The sequence below is a fragment of the Theropithecus gelada genome, chromosome 15 (genome assembly GCF_003255815.1).
Source record: "Theropithecus gelada isolate Dixy chromosome 15, Tgel_1.0, whole genome shotgun sequence".
NCBI classification, from domain to species: Eukaryota; Metazoa; Chordata; class Mammalia; order Primates; family Cercopithecidae; genus Theropithecus; species Theropithecus gelada.
Genome location: NC_037683.1, coordinates 3,902,757 through 3,922,673, shown reverse-complemented (window position 1 = coordinate 3,922,673; position 19,917 = coordinate 3,902,757). Strand labels below are relative to the sequence as shown.

The 19,917-nt window shown below is 62.2% G+C and overlaps 1 protein-coding gene across 1 annotated transcript in view; it reads left to right on the top strand.

The window, feature by feature from the left end:
* RXRA (retinoid X receptor alpha) overlaps positions 1-19,917 on the top strand; it is a 120,612-nt gene continuing 100,695 nt past the window's right edge. Inside the window, exon 1 of the mRNA XM_025359845.1 lies at positions 1-111. Coding sequence (XP_025215630.1) covers positions 84-111 — 28 coding nt within the window. The 5' untranslated portion in view covers positions 1-83. The remainder of the gene's footprint in view (positions 112-19,917) is intronic.

Genomic DNA, 19,917 nt, shown 5'->3' with positions numbered 1-19,917 from the left:
GGGCCCGGGCCGGCCGCGCCGGGGGCCGCCGCGCCCGCCGCCCGCTGCCTGCGCCGCCGGCCGGGCATGAGTTAGTCGCAGACATGGACACCAAACATTTCCTGCCGCTCGGTGAGTGCTCGCCGGGCCGGGCGGGGACGGGGCCAGGGGCCGGCGGGCGGGGGCCGGGGGCGCGTTGGCGGCGCGCGCGGGGGTCGCCGGCCCGGGCCCCGCTTGGACCCCTCGCCAACCTTCGCGAGAGTTCGGGCGCCGGGCCCGGAGGGGGTCGACCCGGGGCAACTTTTCGCGGGGCCCGGGCGGGGCTGGGCAGCGGGCGGGCGGCGGGGCCGGGGGGGGCGGGTGGCAGGTTCGCCCGGGACGAGGAGGGGTCTCCCGGTCACCGGCGGCAGCCTGCGCCCTGGCGCCCAGCTGCAGCCGGGCCGCGCAGGAACCCGGCCGGAGCGGGAGGAGCAACTTCTGCGCTCCGCGGCTCCGGCCTCCCTGGCCTGGGGACCGGGACGGCGCGCTGGGCCCCGAGCGGCCTCTGCGCCGCCTGCCCGTCGGGCTGCGGCTTCCAGCAGGCCGCTGGCCCTTGGGTGTGTGTCCGCCCAGGAAACAGACTGGGACCCTGTTATCCCCAAAGCAGCCCACGCCCGGGTGGGCAGGGTCCCCCGGGAGCTGTATGAACAGAACGTCAGACCTAGGAAGACCCCATCCCAGAAATGGGGCCCCTCACTCTGGCAGTCCCGGGTGTTCTCCTCGGTTGGCTCTCCATTTGTGAGCAGGACAGCGCAGAGGGTCAGTTTCCCTCCTCCTCCTGCCATCCCGCCCGGTGGCTTCCTATCCCAGACTGCCCGCCAACTCCAGGCCCAGACCTGCAGAGGAGGAGGAGAGGGCACGACTGGGGCTCCCACCCATTGCCCTCCCAAGGGTTTGGAAGCTAGTGAGAAGGGGGAGACTTTATAAATGAGCTCCGGGAAGGATATTAATTTGGTGGTGGGACGGCAGCCAGGCTGTCAGGCCGGGTGAAGGATTTGTGCTGAATGGAAATTGAAACAGCTGATTATGAATGAAACCCCGCCATCCTTAGCCCCTCCTGCCCACCCTCCCTACAGCCTGGGGTGCAGCTTAGCCACCCCAGGAGGTACTCAGAAACCAGTGTAGCTGCAGGGATGTTTAGTGAGATGGGACATCAAGGGGAGCCAGCATGGACCCAGCCCCTCCTGGATATGAAGGTGAGAGTCTGAATACCCCTACTACTCACAGGCAGGTGTGCTGCTCCGTGACTGGGGCAGGGTGGGGGGTGGGTTCCAGGTTTGTCAGACCTGACACTTACTCACTGACTGTATCATGATGGAGTGATGGGCTTGAGGCCTTGAATGAGCTCCAGGGCTCAGCCTCCAGGGGTGGGCACTCATGCCCATTTTGCAGATGAGAAAACTGGCAGGGAAAGGCTGAGCCGCCAGGATACAAAGTGGTGGATTTGGGATTAGCACCCGCAGCTGGTGGTACTGCTGAGTGTGAGGCAGGAGGGAACGCTGCGCTGTCTGTGACTGAGTGCACTGTGGGGTGGGTTGGGGCTGCCTTTCCCCGTTAAAGCTTTACACTCACACATCTGCACACACACATCCACACATACAGAGCTACGCTCTCCCAGACGATTCCTCTGGAACAAGAATGCTCAGCTCAGTGTCTGGCCCCCGGACGTGGCAGGGGCCTGGCTGGTTGCACTTCAGCTGAGTACTGAGAACCGAACAGGTCCCTGTTTTTAATGCCCTGGGTGGGACAGGGATAGTCCACGGAGTTGGTGTATGTAGGGTGAGGGAGCAAGGGTGCCCAGTCCCCATGGTGGCTTGCTGGAGTCCCTGTGAAGAGGAGAGGTCGTGCCTCTGAGCCACTGCCCCAGGGATCTCCCTGGGCACTCCCCTGCCACAAGGAAGCTGGGAGTCTTGTGTTCTCCAGCTCTCCCGACCAGCCCATGGCCTCCCAGGCAGCCCACGCCCCAGGGCTGAGCAGAGAGTCCTGGGCTCTGATTACATTTTATTTTTTTTCTAAGCTTGTGACCAGCTCTGAAGTCCAGAGCAGTCGAAGGTCCATTTAAGCGGTTACTTGTCTAAGCCCTTTTGTCAACACAGCCTAATCCCTCCTGGGGGTGAGTGGCGGGCGGAGGGCCTGGCTTGTCTTGGCCCGGCTGGCCGACCAGTCAGACCTGGAGCTGCTGGGGGAGACTCGGCCACCCCTTACAGCTGCCCGGCCACTTTTGGGGTCTGGAGTAGAGAGGGCTTCTTCCTCCCCGCATCCACTGCCGCTGGGCTTGGTGGGCTGGGGGAGGATCCCGGTCAGTGCCCACCAAGCCACTCAGTGAGGGCAGGGATGAGTCCAGCATCCAGATCTGGAAGGAAAGCAAGGCCGAGGGACTCGCCAGAGGCAGCCCCAGCTTCCTGGCCCTGCTGCCCAGGGCTGGCCGTGCTCCTACGCCTGCCGGGGAGAAGGCCCTGGCTGGCCTTATCCTGAATGGTGGGACTCAGGCGGAGTCCACGGAGTCCAAAGGTCTCAGACCGCACCAGACCCCATGTGCCTGTGGAGAGACCCGCCGGCAAAGCTGTAGGCCCACTGACCACTCTTGGAGTCAGGGCACTCAGGGACCTGGGTGAGCTTGCAGCCTGGGTGAGGGGCTTCTGGTAACATCAGAGCCCTTGGGACCCAAAATAGAGCACATTCCGGGGCCTCCCGAAATAACAGGGTCATGTGACTCTCAGGAGGCCGGACTTGGAGTCCCGCTCCGGCCTGACGAGGGCGTCTTTTAGCGTGGGCACTGCCCGATGGCGGGGTGTTTGTCTTGGTAAACTCTAGAGGGGCCCTGTTTGTTGACTGGGGAGGTGTCAGGGTGAGAAAAATGGCCCAGTCCGATGGTGGCCCTGGCCTTGCTAGCCTCCATCCTTGCCTGGGGCTCACTGCTGGGCCTGGACCGGAGCACGCAGCTGTGACCCTCTGCCCAGATGTGGGTGGGATGAGCTGGGCCCCTAGGAAGGGCTGGTGGGGGGGGGGGGCGGGTGCTCTGAGTCCCTTGGGGTGTGGAGTGCAGGTTGAGCCGGCAGCCCTGGTCACACGGGCAGCTGCTGTGACTGGCTCCCGGCTCTGCCAGCACCTGGTGGTTCTTCCAGCTGTGCCTGTCCTTCAGGGCCTGTGGGGGGCTCGCCTCCACCAGGAGGCCCCTCTGACTGCCCTTTCTTGACCCCTGCCCCATCTTCCCCGTGGCTGTGTGGGAAGTCTCTGTCCGTGGGCTTTGTTTCCTCCCCTGGGAAAGGGTGCCTGGAGGATTTGCTGTGGAATTACTGTGGGAACAGGGGGTACTCAGGGGTGTGCCCCTCTGCCCCTGGGGGCTGGTCGTGCGTGTGGGGAGGCTCTGGCATCAGGAGAGGGTGGGACAGACCTCAGCTGCATGGAAGATGGTGTGGGGGTGGGGTGAAAGCCTTAAATGCCCACCCAGTGCCAGTGGAGGCTGCCTGGAAAGTTTCATTTCTTAGGTGACGTTTGGTTTTGTCATGGGTCAAATGTTTCAGGGCTGGGACCTCGAGTGGTGAGCAATGCCTGTCCTCTGGAGAAGAGGGCACAGCTGTCCCAGCAGACACAGGACAGAGGCCCTCCCCAACCCCTGGCTGGCTCAGGGCTGGGGCACTGTCACTGGGACCCGGGCTTTGCAAGCCAAGACCTGCCCCTCCTTCCCTTCTCTGCCGGGCTTGAGTTTGTATTTTTTAGCTGGCTTTGGTGGCCAGGGCCTTGGGGTGGCCCGTTAACTGGTGTGTTTTCATGGGAATTAGCCATTTGCTGGGCTAGGGATGAGGCTGGGGTCTGGGGCTACAAGGGTCTGGGGACCTGGCCTGTGGCTTTTGGGGGCTGGTGTCCATTTGGGGGTCACCTTCCAGACCTTTGTCCTGAGATTCTTAAGCTGATCAGTTTTAGGGTGCTATGGTGTGGTTAGAGGGGTCAGTCTCCTCCGCCTGCACCTTACCCACCTGCCTGTGTGTTTCCATTTTATAGGGTGCAGCTCCGTCTTTCATCCTTCCTTCCTCTCCTCTGCCCCCTCCCATTCAGGGCCTTTGTCACCTGCAGGATGGAGGTAATGGTGGTTTTGCAGGGATCCCGGGATCAGCACCTTCCCAGAAAGAGGTTCCAACAGGCGGTGTCCCATTGCTGGGCGGGTGGTCAGGCCACTTGGGGTTGGGCCTTCTGTCCTCGCTGCCTGCCTGGTCTGCTCTTTGGCCTCTTGGCGCCTTGGCTGTCCATCTGGAAAATGGACACACTCGTTGGCTCTTCCAGATGCTGGAGAAGGCAGCCTCGTGTGTCATAGGCTGGCTGGGAGTTCGGGGAGTCCGTTCGTGGGTTGTCTCTGCTAGCCTGTGGCTGGGTCCTCTCTGTGCCTCCTGCTTGGGTTAGGGTGGGGCCAGGTTTCCAGCACTGGACCAGAGCAGGCCACGATGGTCGCTGGGGCTGTCAGGTGTGGAGGAACAGACTCAGGAATAGAGGACGTTGGGTACACTGAGGTAGCCTTTTCTGTGGGTATAGGCCTGCCACTGGAGAGCTCTCACTGCTGCTGGGGCAGGGACCCTCCTCAGAGGCCCAAGGAGGCAGGTGGAACGAGGGACCACGGTTTGCACACCCACCCGAGCCTGGTGCGAGATGTTCTGAGCAGTTGTGCCCCAGCGCCTCACAGACAGGGAAATTGCGCCCTAGAGTTACAAAGCAATTGTCTAGCTCAGCAGCTGAATGAGCGTGAAATGGAGCAGAAAGCAGCTAAGGAAAATTGGCCCGGCCACCGTGGGGAGAGCGGGTGCGAACCGCGTGCGGGGCCTGGGTGTGTTCACACTCACCGTCGCGCACACACGGAGTCACAGGCTCTCACCTGGCGCTGCTGGCCACTGGCCCGTGTCCTGGCGTGCCCGTGAGTGAGCCAGGCCTCATGGGGTCCCCCAAGGAGCACGGTGGTCCCTGCAGGATTTGTTCGCCTCCTTTTTTTCTACATCTCGCCAGCTTGTCCAGGACTCACCCTGCCCCCATGAAGGTGCCGATGGCTGCAGCGGGCGCCTGCTGCCTGCCAGGGACTTTATTTTTGGGACCTTGCGGAGGTGTCACAGAGACAAGCCCACTTAGCGGATGGGGACACTGAACCCTGGGTGAGGTCTGTGGGCCAGCCTTTGTGTCCCGCTATGGGGTCTGCTTTTTCTCAGGCACTTGACTAGCGGGGGCTGCCTTGAGCTCCAGCTGGGAGGACCCGTGCCCAGAGTGGGGGCTGTGCTGCCCCAGGTCCTCCTGCCCCTCAGCATCCTCAGAGGCTGCTCACCGACCAGGCTGGGTCTGTGCCCCATGCTGGTCCCCGGGAGCCCCATTGCTGGTCTTGGCCCGAGTGAGTGACGTTTTTGTTCTGTGGGGGCACTGGTGGAGGGCTGAGGTCTCACCTTGCCAGCTCTGTGCCCTGGGACTGGGCATCTCGGCCGCTTGTGCTGGTTGAAGGCCCTCTCAGGAGTGGCGATCCCTTGATCCTCTCTCCAGGCTTGTCCTTGGCTTGGGGTGGTGGCTGGGAGAAGTTCCCACTCCTAGCTGGAAAGCTGTAGTTGGGTGAGCAGCAGAGGCCCAGCCTGGAAGCTGTGGCTTGCCCACCTTCTCACGCCACCAGGGCAGCGCTGTCTGCAGCAAATTCCTAAGGGACCTGGGGGAGTGGACAGGGTGAGGTTGGACCCCGGGGTCCCAGGGCAGGGCAGGGGTGAGGTTCTTTCTGAGGTCCTAACCCAGCACACGTGGCCCACCCCATGCATGTAGGCGTCGGCCCCAGCCTTCCCAGGGTGACCTGGCAGAGCCTTGACAGCTCTGGCTGGGGAAGCCGGGACTGCAGGTGGGCTTTTCCACACGTGGCTTAGGGAGTGCCCCCTGGGTGCTGGCCTGGTCCTGCTGCCTGTGGAGGAGGGGTGGGGGAGGGGTGCCCAGCAGTAGGGACAGCAAGGTCTGGCCTGGAGTGGGTGAAGGGGGTGAGGACACAAGGGTGGGGTTGCAGGGCTGGAGCCAGGAGGGGGTTCACGTGGGAGGTGAGGCTGGATAGGGCCTGTATGCCGGGCGCAGGGGCATGGGTGCCTGGAGACCAGGGGATCCCAGCATGGTGCTCCTGGCTGGGATGAGGCCCCCAGCATTGTGCAGAGGGTGGCTTGGTGGCAGCCGGGCGAGACCTGGAAGGCGGAGGTGACTCTCCAGGTGGCTCACTGGTTTCAGGTGGGCCTTGGGGCCCCTATGAATGGCCGTGCACCCTGGCCCTGGCTGGGCTCCTCAGCGTGGCAGCCTGGGAGGGGGGTGGAGGATTCCTAGCGTCTTCCTAGGGGCATAGGCCAGGTCCCTGGGCTGGCCTGGGGCTTGTCTTTCCTGGGCATGGGTATGGGTGAGGCACCTTTTCCCTGGCCCTGGCTCCACCTCCCCTCCCCGGGCACTGGATGAAGTGTGGGGCAGGCTGTCCAGGGGAAGCAGAGCAGCCAGGCCTCTTGTGGCCGGGTCAGGGATGCTGAGACTGTGGAGGGGACCAGACTTTGGGGCTGGGGAGTGAGACATTGAGGGGTCCTTGAGGGGATCAGAGCCTCTCAGGGTCTCTGTGTGAGGAGTTGCCACGGGGTCTGCCCTGCACAGCCCACATCTGTCTTTGATGATTGGTTTCAGCTCCGTCGCCTCTTCCAGGTGCTGCCTGCTGGGGCAAGGGACGCCCTTGGTCACAGACCTACCTCTGGGGTGACCCAGAGGCCGTGCCTGGCCTCCCTGCACCTCTGTTGGCCATCTAAGCCATAGTAGTTTCCAGCTGGGCCTCGGTTTCCCCAGCTGTACCTGGGGCCAGGGCTGGGGGTGATGGGTGTTGGCTCAGACTGCTGCCGTGCGTGCGGGGTCTGGAGCCTCCGGCACTGAGGGGAGGGGAGAGTGAGTTGGGCCCGGGCCAGGCCGTGTGTAAATCCTCCAGCCGCCATGGATAAACCCTCGGAGTTCAAAGACAACCCCGGGTGCGGCCGCCGGCTGTAATGAGGTTACTGATTCAACAGGCTTCCTGGTGCTGCAGCCCAGAATGCAGTGAGGCTGGGAAGCCCCGGGGAGGGATCTAAGTATCCTGTAATTGACCAATTTAGCTTAAGTGTCCACACTGGCCCTGGGCAGAGGTCAGGCAGTGACAGCACAGGTGGCTGGAGTCGCTGGGGTGGGCTCCCAACAGCTGCTGTGTTCGAGCCCCTCTGAATCGGGCGCCCTTGGGCCTGGGCCGCCCTGTGCCTCTGCTGGGACTCCCCCTGCCTGCTCTGCCCTCTCCGCCTGTGCAGGCTCAGCCTGCCTCCGCAGCCAGAGCCCACCTGCCGTCCTTGGTGCCCCGCAGCTTCCTTAGTGTGCACGGTATAGGGCTCGGAGTGGGGCTGCGGCTTTGGACTTGTTGCCCGGAGCCTGCATTCAGATCCCGCTGGCAACCTGCTGGGTCTGTGCCTGACTATTGCCCAGTTTTTTCCCACCCGAGGGCCGTGGGGTGATCCCACGCCTGTGTTTGGCGTTGAGGCCGCTGCTGGTGCAGGTGCCTGGCGGGTGGGAGCTCTCCACGTGCCAGCCACCTATCCAACCTCCTCTTTATTCCCAGGCTTCCTGAGGGCAGGGCCCTTCTGAGGTGTGGGCACCCCTGCAGCACCCAGTACAGATGTGCCGGAAGAGCTCACTTGACTTAGAGAGTGGAATCAAAAGCACGTCTCCTGCCTGTCAGCAGTGGCTTCAGCACCTGTGCTTGGGGAGGATGTGCCTGGTGCATTGGAGAGAGGCTGGCTGGCCGCATCCAGCTCCTGGTTTCCCGTCAACCCAGGCATGGTGTCCAGAGGACCACCTTGGTGACCGTTTGCTCCTTAGAAATAGGACTGGGCCTTGGGCAGCAGTGTCAGTGACTGCCGCAGTGATAGTACGGGCTGTGGCGGTGGTGGTGTGTGCCCAGCCATCCCTCGAACTCAGCTTTCTGCATGGTGGGGGCTGTTCTCTGACCAGGCTGCTGTGTAGCCGCAGGTAGGTCCCTTCCCCTCCCTGGGCTTCAGTTTCTCTGGGGGCCCTCTGGCTGTCAAAGCCTCTGCCTTGCCTTCCCGTCACCCTGCCTTTGTTCTGATGTGCTGTTGGCCATTGGTCAGGGTGGCACACTGGGGACCAGCTCCCTGGAAAATGGCTCTATGCCCTCCCTAGCTGAGAGGACAGGACCTGGGCTGGGGTAGGGTCTGGGTTGCTGGGGTCCAGGACGCCATGGGCTCTGAGCCAGCCAGGGTGGGTCTGGGTCTGGATGTGTACTGGGCATATTGTGGTGAAGCACTTTTGGGATGTGAAGCTTACAATGGGGAAATGGTGGCCTGGGGGCATGGCAGAGCAGAGGCAGTAGGGGCCACTGATGAGTGGCATCAGTCTCCGTGATGGTTATCACTCAAGGCCAGGCTAGTCCTTCTCTCTTTGGGCACTGACCTCCATTGCCTGGAACCTTCTATGGCACCACATTGTCCCTAGCATGGAGACCAGGCCTTCACCTGGTGTCACATGGCTCTGTAGCTTCTCCTCGCTCATTAGGCACCTCTCACTGATTTTCTCCTGTCTAAAATGAACTGGTGAGGTAGGCTGCCCCATGCGATGAGTGAGCACCCCTCTGAGTCACAGGCTGTATGGCCCTAGGCTAGCAAATTCACCTCACTGGGCCTCAGTTGTCTCACGTGTAAACTGCCTGGGGGAGGTCAGGGAAGCTTCACAGAGGAGGTGATATAGTTGGGCTTTGAGGGATGAGTAGGAGTTTGTTGGGTGGGAGGTGGGGAAGGAATCAAGGCAGAGAGAGTGGGTGGACTCTCTCCAGGGGGATCTGGTTACAGCCAAGGGTACAGGGAAGGGATGCCTGAGTGGGGGGCTTCCCTGTAGGGTTTCTGAAGGAGCTGATTGTGTGACCAGGCTCCTCTGGCCTGCCCCTTGCTGGCTGGCTTCCAGCTCTGTGCTGGTGCGGACCCCTGTGAGCACGGGGCTATGGTCAGCTGGCCTGGGACTAATTAACCTTGTGAGCAGCTCAGGCTGGGGGTGGGTCTCACTGCAGCCTGGCAGCCCCCACTGGCTTGATGTCCCCTCTCCCTCCTGCCCAGGTCTGAAGTGTGACTCCCACTGGTGCCCTTGTGTGGTGCCCCAACTCGGGGCTCTGGCTCCCGGGGTGTGTCCGCCGCTGGGAGGAGCGGCCAGGGCCCTTCCCCACCACCTATTCGTGTATCCCTTGGTCTGTCCCTGTAGTGTCCTGTGGTCCTGCCTCGGTCCCTGCCTCTCCCTGTGGGCAGCTTAGGCGCCATTTGCCTGGAGGCTCCTGTGTGAGTGCCAGGCTGTTGGATGGCTTCTCGCCCTCTCCCCACCCGAAGGGAAGAAAACAGCTCTGACCATGGGCAGAGTCCACGGGAGGCGGTGAAGCTGTCCCTTCCCCACCCCTTCATGGACTTTCTGCCCAGGATCAAGGTTGAGGTGCAGGGCAGGGAGGCGGGGACTTCGTCAGGGGTGCCAGGTCACTCTGGGCACAGACAGTGGTGAGGCGGGCCTGGCGGGCAGCACCGCCCGCACTGTGCCCAGCCAGTGGAGGGGTGAGGACTGGAAGGGCAGCGGGGCCTTCCTCTTCCCTCCCTTCAGTCTCCTGGGCACAAAGTCAGAGCCACCTGCCCTTGTATCCTGTGTGACCCACCTTCTCCCGAGGCTGGGATCACAGGAGGCGCCACCCCTTAGCGGCAACGTAAGAGCTGGTCTCCAGGCCCCTGCAGACAGTGGACCCGGGCGTTCTCACAGCCTGCATCTTCTCTGCCACATGGACTTTGTGGACTTTGTGGACTTTGTGACTTGGAACACATTCCTTCCTCCCTCTTGGTGTTGATTTCCTCATTTGGAAAATGGAAGGAAGGATGCCAGGCAGAGTCCACGGCGGGAAGTGTGCCGCCGTACCCTGTGGCCGGCCGGAGCCTCGGCGGACGTCACCGAATGGGCGCTGCTTCTCTTCCCATGGGGCCCTCAGACCTCAGAGTCTTTTTTAACACAGGGCTGGCTCCAGGCACCCCCTCTCATGGCTCGGAGCTGGCTCTAGGTCTTCGTGGCTGCTGAGCCCACGGTGCCAGGTGCTGTATAAGCCTCGTGAAGTTTGTGGCACGAATCCATGCAGTCAGCCGACTGATCCCCTCAACCCTCAGGTTCAGAAATGTGACGGGGGAGCCCGTTCCTTGCAAAGTTGATTTCTCAAATCATGAACTCCCCTCCTTCTGGAGGCCGGTCGAGTTTCCAGGGAAGGGAAGTCCTGCTGTGTGTGTAGCTCAGTGTTGGTTTCTGGGGGTGGGAGTAGATGGGAGGGTCTGGGACTGTCCTTGAGGACTCCTTGGGCCAGCTGGAATCCCTGGGGGCCCTGGGTGGAAGCTGAGGCTGAGGCTCGGGGTTGGTGTTGGGGGGGCCCTGCCTGTGGCGAGGCCCCATCGTCGCTCAGTGTGTTTGAGATGTGGCTGCCGCCGGCTGCTGGACAGAGCCTGAGAGTCCTTGAACTCAGATTCCCACATTGAGAGAGGGAGGGGTGCTCGGCCCCAAATGCCCGGCCTTGTTGGGGACCTGGCTCCTTCCTCCGCTGGTAAGCACGTCTTGTTGACACTTGTAGCAGTGTGGGGGTCAAGGCCAGCCACGAGAGAAGAAGTAGCATGGCTCCCACCTGCCTGCTGTCTGTCCGTCCGTTCATCTGTCTGTCCGTCTGTCCACCCACATCCATCAGGCTCCTGCTGGCCACCAGCAAGGCCCAGTAGAGCCAGGCTTAGCCCTGAAGTGGGCGGTAGTGGTCCCTGGGGTCAGGTGGCCTGGGGTCAGGTGGCAGACCCCAGTGCTGCCACTTGATGGTGTATGGCCTTGGACCAGATGTTTTAACTCTCTTTAGGTCTTAGTTGTCTTACCTGTAAGGTATCCCTGACCCCAGTCTGGAGTGGAGATAGTGTGAGCATGGTGGTGGGAGGAGGTACTGGAGGCAGAAAGGACACGGAGGAGGCATTAGCGGCTCACCCTGGCGTGCAGAGAGTTGGGGCTTTTGAACTGGGTCATGAAGGATGCGTAGGAGTTGGCCTGGGAGAAGCCAGTGTCTCGTCCTCAACACCTGTGTCTTCGCTTTGCGTCATCAAAGGCTTTCAGGGCAGAGCTCGCTGACTTGCCTTCCCTTGCATCAGACAGCAGTGCGCCTCCCCCCGGGGGGTCGCCCAGAGACCGTTGGGTGTCCTTGGAGCAGACGTAGAATGCAAAACTTGAACCTCTCCAAAAAGAAACGAGACAGACGGGTTTCGTTCGGTTCAGGTGGCCGCGTGCCAGCCCTGAGCGGTGGCAGGGGAGAGATGGGTCACTGCGCCACCAGTGCTCATGGAGGGCCCCTCTGTCCAGAGCCGCTCTGAGGATGTGACAGGCAGGTCCTTGCCCTCGTGGGCTGCCAGGTCAGCGGGGGAGATAGGTGGTCGGCGGCAGCCACGGACAACGTAGGGCTCAGGAAGGGCATGGAGGGAAACGCTGGGCAGTGACCACAGGGAGGGATGGAGGTGTCAGGAGCCCTGACAGAAGATAGGTGTGTGGTTATGCTGTGCTGTCCCGGGGCCTCCCTGGGCCTCCCTCCGGCTGGCAGAATGGGCAGGTGTGTGGGGCACAGCCATCGCCAGGCATTCGACCCCTGCTGGCTCATTCCTGGCTCCCTGTGGCTGCTATTGGACATGGTTTCTGAAGAACAAATGCCAGCCGTGGTGCTGGAAGGGCCTCCTCATGTCAGGGGCCCCCTGGCTGCAGGACACAGGCCACTTCTGGTCCCAGATTGACGGGCCTCCAGCCCAATTGGTGTCTGGGTCCCTCTGACCTGGGCTGGCATCCCCCAGGCCATGGGGTCACAGGAGAGGTCACTGCCACTCTTGCTGGCTGGGAGAGGCGTGTTCCCGCGTGCGTCTGGCCGCAGTCAGTGGCCAGGACCTGCCTGCGTGTGGACAGTTAGGCCTCCTGCCTAGGAAGCAGTGATGCTCGCCGGCTGCTGGTGGGGGTAGGGGAGGGGCTGGCTGCTAGAGCCCACGAAGCCTGGACGTGGCTGATAAGCTGCGAACTCGTTATCGGAGGGGGCAGCTGGTGCCCCTTACCCCGCAGCCAGCACCCCAGCCTTGTGCTGGGGCCAGACCCCCGCACTCTGCCCAGCCCTGCAGGTGAGGCTAGGGGAGCGAGCAGGCCTCTGTTGGTACCTGGGAGTCTCCAGGGTTCCCCAGAGCCCAGAGATCCTCCCTCCAGGACTCTGGAGACGGCCCCCGTGCTGCCCTCTCTGCTGACCCCTCTGCCCTCCCTCAGGTCTGCCTGGCCGCCTTTCTGAGAACAAGGAGCCGATTGTTGTCACCACTGCTGTCTGCCTTCTGCTGTGGACGCCTTGCTTGGCACTGCTGGTGCCCACACCGGCAGGGACCTGGGGACTCGGAGCCGGACCTGGGTCGCCGGCCGTGTGCCTGGCGTCGGGGCAGGGCTGGTGGTCACCTGCCTGGGGTTGGCCCCATGGGCTCAGGGCCCTGCCTGCCTGTGCCCTGTCCATGGGGACCCTCTCATGCCCTCTGGTCAGCTCAGAGGCTCCGCAGCCTGGAGGGCTCTTGGCAGAAAGGCCAGGACTGAGGTGGCTGGCATGGCACCCTCTGCGCTGTTCCTTCCTCCCTGCCTGGCCTTCAGGGGCGTGTCGTCCTCCCCAGACCCTCCTCTGGGCACCTGGAGCCAGAACAGCATGGAGTGAAGGGACAGGCGTGCTTACGTGTGTGGCTGGGGTTCCAACCAGGGTTTGTGCCCACGAGCCCCTGTCTGCGTGTGAGCCTGTGAGCCTGCCTGTGAGAGTGTGTGGGTGCCATGCCTGTGTGTGTGTGCCTGTGTGTGTGTGCGCCTGTGTGTGTGCCTGTGTGTGTGTGCCTGTGTGTGCGCCTGTGTGTGAGAGTGTGTGGGTGCCATGCCTGTGTGTGTGTGCCTGTGTGTGAGCCTGTGTGTGAGTGTGCATGCCCCTGCCCTTGTGTGAGTCTGTGTGTGTGTGAGCCCGTGTGTGTCTCTGCACATCCATGGCCTCTTGTGAGTCTGTGTGTGAGCCTGTGTGTGTCTGTGTGTGCCTGTGTGTGTGTGTGAGCCTGTGTGTGCGTCTATGTGTGTGAGAGCCCGTGTGTCTGTGCACACCCATGTCCTTGTGTGAGCCTGTGTGTGCTTGTGTGTGTGTGAGTCTGTGTGTGTAAGCCCATGTGTGTGTATGTCTGTGAACACCCGTGCCCTTGTGTGAGCCTGTCTGTGTCTGTGTGAACCTGTGTGTGTATGAGTGTGCACGCCTATGCCCTTGTGTGAGCCTGTCTGTGTGAACCTGTGTGTGTATGCGAGTGTGCACGCCTCTGCCCTTGTGTGAGCCTGTCTGTGTGTACCCGTTCGTGTGTGTTCCTCTGTGCACATCTGTGTCCATGTCTGAGCCTGTGTCTGTGTGCACTCATGTCTGTGTCTGTCTGTCCCCGTCCCTGTGCGAGCGTGTGTCCGTGTGCACCTGTGTCCTCATGTGTCTCCCCGTGCCCGTGCTGTGTCGGCGTGTGTGCCTGTGTGTGCTTCTGTGTGTCTTGTGCCCCACACCTTCTGACGGCCCGCACCTGCGAGTCCAGGTTTCAGATTGGCCACTGCCCGTGTCTGGCTCCCTCCTTAGCTAAGGGTCCTGAGGGCTGGGGGTCCAGGACAGGAGAATGGGGAGTTGTAGGGGGCTGTGGAGGGCTGCAGGCAAATATATGTTCTAGAAAGACTTTGGCCGTTGTGGGGATGGTGGTTTGGGGCAGATCAGTGATGTCATCCCCTGACTTTTCAGCCAGTTCCCAGGAAGTGGCACAGGGGTGATAATGATCAAGCCAGGAGCGAGGGCCGAGGGGCTTTAGGAAGTGCCAGGGAGCACTCTGAAGCAGTATGTTTTGGTTCAATGGGGCTCACATGGCACCGGCTCACTGCTTGCCCTCTGGCCGCAGCGTGGCGGGTATCATCGACCACCCGAAGCACTCAGATCCCTTTCTGCAGACACCTAAGCAGATGGTCTCGGTGCATGAGCCTTGACCCACATCTTGTCTTGCAGCTGCCTGACTGAGCGATGCCGCAGTGCAGAAGCCGCACGCCGTCCAGGCTGGGCAGGTGGATTGGATGTGTGAGCTGTGGCCCAAGCGGTCCTCCCTGGGCCTCTCGCTGGGGTGTCTCAGCTCCAGGAGCAAGGAGCCTGTCTTCTGAGGAATTGTGTGCCCTGGGAGAATGAGCTGAGCCGATCCTGAAGCCAGGGTCAGTCACGCACGCTTTAGTGCGAATGAGCCTCATGTGAACCCTGGAAAGGCCTCGCAGGAAAGGAGAGGAAGGAAGGCTTCCTCTAATTGTGTGGATGAGGAAATTGAGGTCTGAGAGCGGCACGGCTGGCAAGCGGGGCCAGCTGACAGCCAGGCTGTCTCCTGACCCTGGCCTCGTGCCCTCACCTCCTGACGGCCCACCTTGGGGCGGAGTGAGGGCGCAGATGGGAGGACCCTGGTGGGGACAGGGAGAGGTGGGTGGCCGGAGCTGTGACCGCAGGCCCCGCTGTGGGCGGTGGTACCTAGAGCATGTGGTCAGCACAGCGTGGCACGCTCCCTCCCTCCCTGCACCGCAGCGCTGATGAGGAGGCCGAGCCATGGAGAGGGGCTCAGCTCCTTGCCTGATATCATGTGGCCAGTTAACGGCAGAGTCGGGATTCGAATCCAGATTCTTGGGACTCTTCTTTGAGCCACTTCCAGCCTGGGGTTCTGGCACGTGGTTGGAGTTCTGGGGGCTGCTAGGGTCGCGGGACATTCCTCCTCTGGGAGGGACCTGGAGCCGAGCCCTCCCTGCTGGCTGGGGAGGGGCCTTGCTTCCTACACAAACAACCCGGCCTGGCTGGAGCCATTTTATTTTTATTTCCTATTTTTACTTCCCCGTTGGCTCTTTTTAGCAACTCTGGGTGAGATAGGCCCCCGCCCTCCAGTCTCCACCCGGCTTCCTGGCCCAGGCCAGGACCTTGGAGGAGGCGTGGGCGTGGGTGGCCCGGGGTTGGGCCGGCTTGCAGCTTGGCCGGCACACACCTGGTGGCAGAGCTTCTCTCTTTCTGGGAGCTCTTCAGGGCGGCTGACCTCTTCCCGCCTTCGGGGAGCACCGTGGGGTGTACGTGGTGGCAGGGGAATGTCTTGGTGTGTGACTGTTTGTTGCCACCCCTCCTCTGGGTCTTGGCCGGAGGTTGGAGTTTGGGAGGTAGAGGCACTGGGCAGTGTGGCCTGGGAGCTGGGCGCGTGACTGGCAGCGTCACTGCCTGGGGCCTGGCTGGGCAGGGCTGGGCTTGGGTTTGTTGAGGCTCTGCCCACTGCTGGCCTGGCCCCACCTGCTGAGGGTCTGCTGTGCTCCAGGGTCTGTGAAGCCCAACCCGGAGGTTAGGGGTGGTCAGAGCATCCGGCCAGCTGGAGCCTGCCTGTGGTGGGTGTTGTTGGCTGGGGGACGTGAAGACCCCGAATGGGGAGGCGTCTCCCTGAAGGCTCTCTGCTGGGCCTGGGGTGGGGGTCCTCGTGCTGGCATTTGGTGGGTAGTGGGTTCTGAACTATGAGATCAGACTGGAGAAAGCCCCGGGCCCACTGTGGATCCCAGGCCAGAGTGAGGGCAGGGGCGGGGGTCCGGGCCAAGGACTAGCAAGCCACAATGCACCGGGTGCCCCGGTGCCAGCTTGTGCCAAGCCCATTGCCCTCCCAGAACCCTGGGGGAGGGAGTTGCCCCCATTTACAGTGGAGGCCTGGGCTCAGGGAGGCTGAACTGATTTCTTCAAGGCCACACAGCTTGTGGGCATGGAGGGGCCAATCCTTGCCCTTTCCCTGCCAGGAAACTGAGGCATAGAGAGCAGGGGTCCCCCAGGTGGTCAGGCCCCAGAGGCCTGCACTTGGGATAGCGTGCTGTGTGGCCTCTTCCTGCCGTCAGCGGGGGACAGTGGGGCGGTGCAGGCAGAGTGATAACAGCAGGGTGAGGGCAAGGGACTGCTTGGGAGCTGCTGTGAGCCCAGGCAGGTGGTGGGGCTGCGGGGCTGCGGGAGGAGGCCCTTGTGGTTCCTGCAGGGCCATGTGTGGTCTCCAGGGCTGAGATGGCTGGTGTGGGCTGCCCTGACCTGGTGGGTTTGGGGGAACCTGGCCCCACAGGAGAGTGGACGGTGCTGTGGAGGAGGCTGCCTACCTGCCTTCCTGGCCCTTCCTGCTCTGGCTGGCTCAGCGGGTGGAGCGCAGGTGGTGGCTGTGGCCCTGCCACCGCTGCAGTGACCTTCCCTTTGGATGTGAGTGATGTGGGTGGCATGGCTGTGGATGCAGGCACATGTGGGTGCCGGGGATTGTCGGGTAATCCTTTGATTAGAGGCCAGGAAACCCAATCCCACGGCCCAGGCGGTGGGGGGGACCTCCTTCTAGAGAGGCCCCAGCAGATTATGGGGTTTCCACTTGCCCCGTCCTGGGAGGCGTCTCGGGCCGAGAGCATTTGGCCTTGGGAGGTCTGGAGGGGTTTCCTGCCCTGGAGCCCGGGAAGCTGTCTGTGGCCCACCGTTCAGGGCCCCACACAACCTTTTTACATGCTGTGTGACCTGGGGCAGCGAGTCTGTCTCTGAGTCTCGACTTTCTCATCTGTGAAGTGGAGTGAGGGTACTTGCTGCCTGGGTGGTTGTGAGGGTACTTGCTGCCCGGGTGGTTGTGAGGGTTCACTGAAGTAAGGCCTGTCCTTCAGTTCTTGCCTGGGAGCAGGGAAGGGTGCTAGCTGGGGTCCCCTCTGAACCTCTGTGTCTTTGTCTGAGGGCCAGGAAGAGGAGTTTGTTCTTCCGGGTTCTGGGGGTCATGCAGGATTGCCCATCAGCATCATGCAGCCCCTGGAATAGGGGGCGCTGAGTGTGGGGCGAAGGAATGTGAGGAGGGCATGAGTGTTCTGTCTCACCGGAAGAAGCATTTTCTTGGGAGGAGTGGTTGCAGGGGCAGCTAGTTCTGGAACCATCTTAGGACCTAGAAGTTGCTCAGGGCCAGTAAGTGAGACCAGTCACTGGGTGCAGCCTTGACGTGAGCTTAAGGGGTCACGTCCCCTGTCCTATCCCCATCTTTCTCAGTGACCAGAGGAGAGAGGTGTGTGCACTTGGTGGACTGTCATGGGCCTTCGGGCCTTGGGACCAGCCCTCCATCTGCCCGTCCCCAGCTGGGCGTGGCACTGAGCTGAGGGAGCCTGCGTTCTTCCTTCAGGCAAAGAGGATCTTCTGCAACTGTGGGAAAGAGTGTTTCCTCCTGGAAGGCGGGGCCGGCTGGCTGGGTCACCAGATGGGCTCCTCCGGCGCCTTCTCACCTTCTGGCCAGTCGTTGGCCCTCGTGACCCTACCACAGTGGGGTGGGCATGTCCCCATAGACCCTCCCCACAGGACGCAGCCCTTCCTCATGGGGCCTGGTCCTGCTGAGGTCCCCGGAGGCCATGCCCCATGTGGCCCCACCTCTGTGCCGTCTTTTACACCGTTCCCTCTGCCTGGCGTGTGTGCCTGCTCTGCCCTTCTTTTTCCATCCTTGTAGGCCAGAGTCCAGCGTCCCCTGCCCTTTGAAGCTGGCCCCAGGGACCCGGTAGGCTGGGGCCCATGCAGTACAAATGTGGACAGGTCTGCCCCCACCCTGCCCTGGGCCTCCCTTTCTCCCAGCCCCCTCTGGCACCGACATGTACGGAGGCTGTGGTGTGCCTCTTCCCTGGGTGGAGGAGTGGGGAGGGGCTGGTTCTGCAGCTTGGGGTCTATCTAGCCTGGTATCTGGAGAGACTTGTGGGGTGCAGCTTCCTGCCCTCGCCGCCGGAAGGGGCTGAGATTGGGGTCCCGCCCCTTTGCTCCTGACTCAGCAGCTGCAGAGTGGGGGAAACTGGAGGTTTCTTGGCAAAACCCCCAACCCTGGGCACCCGCCCAAGGCTTAGATTCCTCTTACGAAGGTGGAAGCGGAGTCCTTGGTTCCTTTCTCTGGGGGCTCCCAACAGGAGGTTGGGACGGGGCTGGATCCCAGGCCCTGGGCCCTGGAGCCCTCTCCTCCCCACCTCCCGGGCCTCCCAGGACTGTGCTTCTCTGCTGCGTCGCGCCCTCTGTGGTTCCCCAGGGTGGCGTTCTCGCTGCCGCCTGGCCACGGACGCCCCTTCGTCCTCAGGAGCCAGGCAGGCCCCACCACTGTACCCCTTAGCAACCAGCTTCCCACTCCGACCCATGTCTGCCTGGGTGCTGCCTTCTGCAGCAGACTTTCTGGGCTTAGGCCCCCTCGATGCTCTATGGGCACTGGGCTTCCTGTCCCAACACACTGGTGGTAGTGATAGGACATGGCCTCCGTGCGGGCCCCGTGCCTGGTGTGGACCCAGCAGAGTTGAGCAGCGGATGTGGAGTTGGGAAAGAGGGGAGCAGTGACAGCCATTCAGAGTGGGCTCTGCCTCCTGCACCCCTGGGCCGTGTGCCTGGGGACAGTTGGCCAGAATCGTGAGGCCCAGTGCTCAAGCTGCAGTGTAGACGGGTGAGTTCCCTACCCCAGGCTCCAGCTCTGTCCAGCTCAGCGAGCGTGGCAGCCCCTATGCTGCTGGGATGACTGCCAGTGGCCGAGAAAATGAAAGTGGATGTGCCCTGGAGGTTATGGGCTCCAGTGTCCCCACCGGGTGAGTGAGGAAACTGTCCCCCTCTAGCTGCTCTGTGGAGGGCCAGTTGTCAGGTACTCATTACGTGTAGCTGCTGGGAAGGAGGTGTGGAACGTTTGGACCAAAGCCCTGATGGGTTTTTGTGTGCCCTTGGGTGGTCAGCAGTGGGGGTACCTGGTTCGTTCACTGCACTTCAGGCCCCTCCCTGGGACTGGCATGGATCCTCGTGGAGGGATCTGGAGTTTGGGGTTGGAGAAGCCCCAGCCTTGGCCTTGGTGGCTTCCATCAAGCAGAGACCAAGGCCACAGGCAGGACGGGGGCTCTGGCAGGAGCTCTGTCACTCTGGCATCGCATGGCTGGCCTGGACGCACCCACCAGGTGTTCATCCAGGAGCTGCTGGCAGCCCCGGCAGCCTGTCCCACCGGCTGCCTGCCTCCGTCCTCCATGGGGACTCGTGAAACCTGGAACCGAAAAAGAGCCAAGGCAGGAGAGAGCAATCGAAGTTGAAATTAACTGTTGCTACATGTCCCCAGCCCTAGCCCTGACACTGTCAGTGCAAAATGCGTGACGGGGAAGGTGAAAATAATCAAAGTCTTGACTCTCTGGCCTGGTTCATTCATGACTAAATATGTGTCAGTTCCCGGCACAGGTGAACATGGAATGGGTGCCCCCAGGTGGGACTGTGGCTGCTGCTGCGTCCAGATGTCCCCTCTTCTAGGGAGCCATCCTTGATTTCCCCATTCAGGAGGTCCTCTCCTATACCTGTGTTTCCTGATACACGTGCATCCTACAGTGTCCATGTAGAGACAGTTAAGAGTCAGTGCAGCAGCCTAGGCCACTTCTTGGGGGGGGGGGGGGGGGTTCCAGGCAGGGTGTGGCCAGCAGCCCAGGGTGATGTGGTGTTGGGGGCCACGCAGGGTCCCTTGGCTCTACCAGTGCTGGCCCATTCTAAGCACCGGATCAGGACCATGCCGCCCTCCTCTTTAGTTCCTCCCGTTCCACTGTGGTCCTAGGGGCGGAGTCCCAGCCCTGGCCCTGGCATGCATCCTTGCCCTGCCCTCCCTGCCCTCCTGCGGCTTGCTGGGAACCAGCTGTGCTGACTGATGTGATGTCTTCAACCGTCACAGCTTCGCACTTGCCATCCCCTCCCCCAAATGCCCTTCTGCCGTTGCCCCTTCAGGTCTCCCTTGGCTGTTGGCTCCTCGAGGGGCCTCCCCGGACCCCTGGCTCCCG